This window comes from Mugil cephalus, chromosome 22 (assembly GCF_022458985.1).
Source record: "Mugil cephalus isolate CIBA_MC_2020 chromosome 22, CIBA_Mcephalus_1.1, whole genome shotgun sequence".
Lineage (NCBI taxonomy): Eukaryota > Metazoa > Chordata > Actinopteri > Mugiliformes > Mugilidae > Mugil > Mugil cephalus.
In genome coordinates, this window is record NC_061791.1 from 5,704,095 (window position 1) to 5,709,144 (window position 5,050).

At 40.8% G+C, this 5,050-nt stretch overlaps 1 protein-coding gene across 1 annotated transcript; it reads right to left on the reverse strand.

The window, feature by feature from the left end:
* Positions 1-546: 546 nt before the first annotated feature.
* On the reverse strand, positions 547-4,745 carry LOC124999833 (endoplasmic reticulum-Golgi intermediate compartment protein 2-like). Its single transcript, XM_047574956.1, has 14 exons — positions 4,527-4,745; positions 3,774-3,907; positions 3,584-3,692; positions 3,460-3,506; positions 3,307-3,374; positions 3,173-3,213; positions 2,770-2,871; positions 2,599-2,694; positions 2,458-2,513; positions 1,717-1,815; positions 1,449-1,546; positions 1,181-1,343; positions 910-989; positions 547-816 (listed from the first exon to the last, which is right to left on the reverse strand). Exons 2-14 carry the CDS (start codon positions 3,877-3,879, stop codon positions 736-738), a joined length of 1,146 nt encoding a protein of 381 aa, XP_047430912.1. The 5' UTR covers positions 3,880-3,907; positions 4,527-4,745; the 3' UTR covers positions 547-735.
* Between the last annotated feature and the right edge of the window lie 305 nt (positions 4,746-5,050).

The window sequence follows — 5,050 nt, forward strand, 5'->3', positions numbered from 1 at the left end:
TTGTGCTTAACTTTCCTTCTACCTTTTAATGTTTTCGAGTTTGTGGAGAAGACAACAATGAGGCCACCTCACTCGATAAAAATGTTTCTTCTTTTAATCCAAGAGATCTAATACACAAATTTATAATAAAAAAAAACTGTATCACAACCACTTTTTTCATATTTTAATCAGTTTTGCAAAGCTCCTGTAACTATGATGACACTAAAACAAAGGTGTACACCTTTTTTATTTTTTTCTCTTGTGAAGTAATTTTAAAGAACTATAGTATTCAAACTGGTTGTTTTCCAAACTTTAACGCTCATAAGATTTATGGGTGTTTAACTGTGATTTATGAGCTCCAAAATCTTCCTGAACAGCATTCAATTTACTTTTGGGTATGTCCTAAATAGGGATTTTGCTTTTTTTTTTTTTTTTTTGTTTGTTTTTTTGCAACAAAAAGTTGAAATATTAAGGGGTTAAACTTTAATATAATGGGATTAACCACAAACCGACTGCTTGTCCAGTAAATGGAGCTGGACTCATGAATAACTGCAGCAATGAGCCACACATTGATGACTATTTAATTGAACAGCACAGTGTATAACAGACAGCTTTCAGTAGGAAAAAAAACAAACATTTTAAGACAATAATAAAAAAAAAAAAGCATATTACATAAATAAACATTAAGTTTTCTGTCGTTGCTTCCTCGTCGTGGTGTGAAATGGTTCGATGGCGCTGCAGCTGAAACGCATTCGTCTACTCCTGGGGAGCATTGTCAGCCAGCAGAGGAGTCTGGTGGTGGTTCAGGTTGTTCATCTGGTCGTGTAGCTGCACGTCCTGGGACGGATGTAATAAGAGGGGTAAGTCTGGTTAATTTGCAAAAAAAAAAAAAGGATTTAATGGAGAAGGATGAATGTGGCTTAGACTCACCTCTCTGGGTCTGTAGACTCCGAGTTTAAAGCGACAGCAGATGATGTCGAAACAGAAGCCCACGAAGCTGTGAAGCATGCCTTTAAATGCAGAGAGCAAGATTAGATGAGTTATTATACACTGTTCAGGCATAACATTATGACCACCTTCCTAATACTGTGTAGGTGCCTCCAAAACAGATGTTGTTCCTAAAGCATTTTTGTGTGTCTGGGGATGAGTTTCAGCACTGCCACTGTTCCATAAATGAGAAAAGAGGTGAACGCAGACTTGCCCGTCGTGGCGAAAATGCCCCCGACGATGCCACACAGTCGCACCAGGAACTTCCACAGAGGCATGTGCTGCTCGCTGACCGTCACCATCAGAGAGCTGGTGTCGTACTTGACGAAGATGCCTGAAACGCCGTGGCTGCCCGCTGCGTGGTTTATCACCCGCTCCTTCAAAGCAGAAAGCGCAGCGTTTAGCACAGCTTCTACGAAAACCCCCTTAATCCCTGCTTTTCGTTACGTTAGGTTTTCACGTCATTTCCATCGACCACTCACTCTCTCGGTCACAGAGTACTGGTGCGTGTCCGCAGTTATCTTGTACGTGTTCAGTTTGGTGGGCACCACTGTAATGAAGTACTGGAACATCTGGTTATCTGTGACGGAGATAAAAAAATAAGCAGGAGACGTCATTTTATTCCATTAGCTTCAACGTCAATTACGGTAAAAGACACTCCTTTCCTGTCAGATGTATTTAATTACACGAGGTGAGTTGAGGACAGTTGAGAACCAGTTTTTCTTTCTCCTCTGAACCGCGGTAACTTACTGTTAAAGGTGATTTTCTCTGTGCCGTCCAGGGGATTGATGATGCCTGGTATCTCCTCCCCAAAAGACAAATGGTCTATTCGATGGGAGAAGTTGTAGGCTGTAAATCAAGCAAGAGAAGGTTCGTTCAGGTTCAGCCGAGGCCGCGGAGAACGGCTTCAAGTCCTCTCGCGCACATGTACGCCGGTGTCGTTTAAGGTTAATCTTCTATCAAACTTTTTAAGAAGAGGGAAAACGATTTTTTTAAGTATTCTCAGTAGTATTTTAGAGTTGTTCATTCTCTGGAAAAGGCTTAAAAAAATCTTGATGACCCATCCTGCACTCATGGGCGTGTACTAACTCTATAATCCAATTAACCTCTTTCTTGAATTATTAGGCCCCTCCCTCCTCACTGATAACTTTAACAAGGGGTGGGCGGAGCCTGATTAGACCGTTATCACAGTATGTAAATATACTAAAAACGAATGGATTTAAATGGTTTAGTCACTTGTGAATCTGTCTCACATTTAGTACATTTGATATTTTGCACATTAACCCTTTAAGACCTAAACAAATATTACCGTAATTCACCGACCGGCGATCCGTTCGGTTTTTAAACGGTTAAATCGCTGCGATAACAAGTTAGGACAAGTTTGAGCGCCGCATTCCTCCAGGTTATCAATCCCTTTCACTTTGTCTTCCTCCATGCACAGGTTGTACAAAGACCTCGTAGGCATTACTGGACAAACAACTCCACACTTACTGTCATGACTCACAAAAGCCGCGATGTGCGCATGGCCCTGGGGGTGGTGAATGGGCCTGGAAAAGAATCAAGTGGTGAGGCCAGTGCATCTACAGCTGCAAGGCTTTGCATGACGATCCTTAAGATGTGAAATATTCTCACTTTCCCACGGTGATGTGAAAGTTTCCCGCCACCTTGTTGACGTAGACGTGTCCGTGTATCCTGCAGGCGGCGAGCGGCTCCGTGGGCGCATCCTCCCTGCACACACCACGGTTTATTCAGCAGAGTCACATCCACCGAGCGCATGAAAGCTTAGTTTAACGTGAAACAGACCGTGGCGGCAGAGCAGTGGGAGCTCCCTTCAGCAAACTTTTGTAGAGGACTTCCTGCAGAGCGTGTTCCTCTCTCAGCCGGTTCTGTATGAGGAGCAACGTCCTGGAGGACAAATCACAGGTTGAAAAAAATGATCGCGTGGAATGTAGCCGTGCCGGATTTCTCGCCACCAACTCCTGAGTGCACGAGAAACGACTGCAAAAGCTGTCTTTGAAAGAGCAGTAGTAGGTTTTAACTTTATATGAGCAGATTTTGCTTTGCAGAGCCAATTCAAATAGAAATTGCAACCAGGTTTGAGCTGGAAATAGTGCACAAATACTTAAAAACTTTTCTTTCTTTCTTTAATAACTTCAACGACATCATTTAAAGTTTTTGCTGCATGAACACACTGTTGTTCTCTTACCTTTGCCACAGTCGCTGTTGAGGGGTCAGTTCAAAAATGACCTGAGCAAAAAAAAAACGAGATGCTTTCAAAAATAAACATCACCTCTATCTGCGTCTGTGTCCTAACAGACTTTGGGGCCACGCTTCACTCACAGGCTCGTACTGCAGACCGTTGGATGTGATCATCGTCTCGGCCAGGTCCAGGATATCGGCTCCGACGTCTGTGATCACACATGGATTTTTACATATTTACATCTGTAACACCTGGAAGTCATGTACAAAGACGAAGAAGGTCGAGACACTCACGCTGGCATTTCATGGCGACTGTGATGTCGATGTTGATTTTCAGCTTACTGAAATCCAAGAGAAGGCGAGAATTAATAAGACGCTTATTTAGCATTAACCGACTAACTGAGCGATAATAACTTACCTCGAAAAATCCTTGTCAACCGCGTATTCGTACTTCATCCAAGTATCTTGATAAACAAAGAACTCTAAGATAGCCAGAAGTGCCATGGCAGTAAAGGCTATAAGAGACACTGTGAAGGAGACACATTAGCAGGACATGGTTAATTTTCCCATCAAAATTATCCTTGTTGTCTATTTTATTGGGTTTTTACCTGTTCCACCGGACGCTGTCGTCTCCACGTAGCTCTCCGACACTTTGGGGAAGGCGTCCAGCTCCCTCACCAGGCTCAGGGCTTTCTTTCTGGACAAGCGCCTCATCCTGAGGTCCTGGGACGTTCTCTGACTCCTTTGTTTGCAAAGAAAACACAGTTCATCAGTGGTGCATTCAGATTTCTGATCTGGTTTTAGAGTGGCTTTAAAAAATAATGCAAATATTACCAGAATAACAAGCCCACCATCAACTCTAATTAATTAATTACTAGTGGGTGTCATCTCAAATGATAAATTACTTCTCACATAATGTTAAGACTAAAACATTAAAACATTACTTATTTTTAATCCTAACATATTTAAAAACACTTAATTATGATGGAGGACCATAAATCACAATAAATAAACACAAAATCAAAAATAATTATACATTCAAAGCGTAATTATTTATTCTTTAATATACATTAATTTCGTGCCGTTTAAAAATAACGCTATTATTATTATTATTATTATTATTAATAATAAATGTATTAAATTGAGCCGTCCCCACGCTGTGTATTATATGAAGTATTTAAATATTAATCCTTATACAAGGATATTGTGCCGCTATACAGCACATTTAATGAGTATCTTATATGTATGTAAATAAACTGTCACACGCGACCAGTCTCGTACATACCACAAATATATACGGTCCTAATACCACAGAGAACCGACATAAAATTAAAAATTAAACCGCTCATTGTTTATCTTACCGCTTTAATTACGTATTTAGACGCTAAATCGCGCAGCGGCGTCTCACGAAGCCGTAATCATCCAGATTCGTGCGCATCGAAACATCTGATTTTGATAAACCATCACCCATGATGCTAACGCAGACACAGACAGGTGGGCGGGGCCGGGGCGAGCCTCGCTTCTTCTTCTTCTTCCGCGTTTGGGGGACGTCCTGACGTTGACTCGTTACGTCATGCACACATACGTGCAAACTGCACGTGCGGACGTGCAAGCTGCAATTGGGCTTCTCGGTCAGGAGGTGGCGTCAAAACACCAAACGGGGACTAGATTAGAAGAATAATGTGAATTAAAAAGGCATAAATATTTGTTTTTATAGATTTAGATGTAACAAATATATAATTCAATTTAAATAAATAAATTTAAATAAATGCATATGATCTAAAGCAGTTCTTTATATCAATAATACAATTTTGAGATAATATATACAAATAATATTCACTTGTCATTTTATATAGATTCGTATAATTAAATATTAAGTCAACAT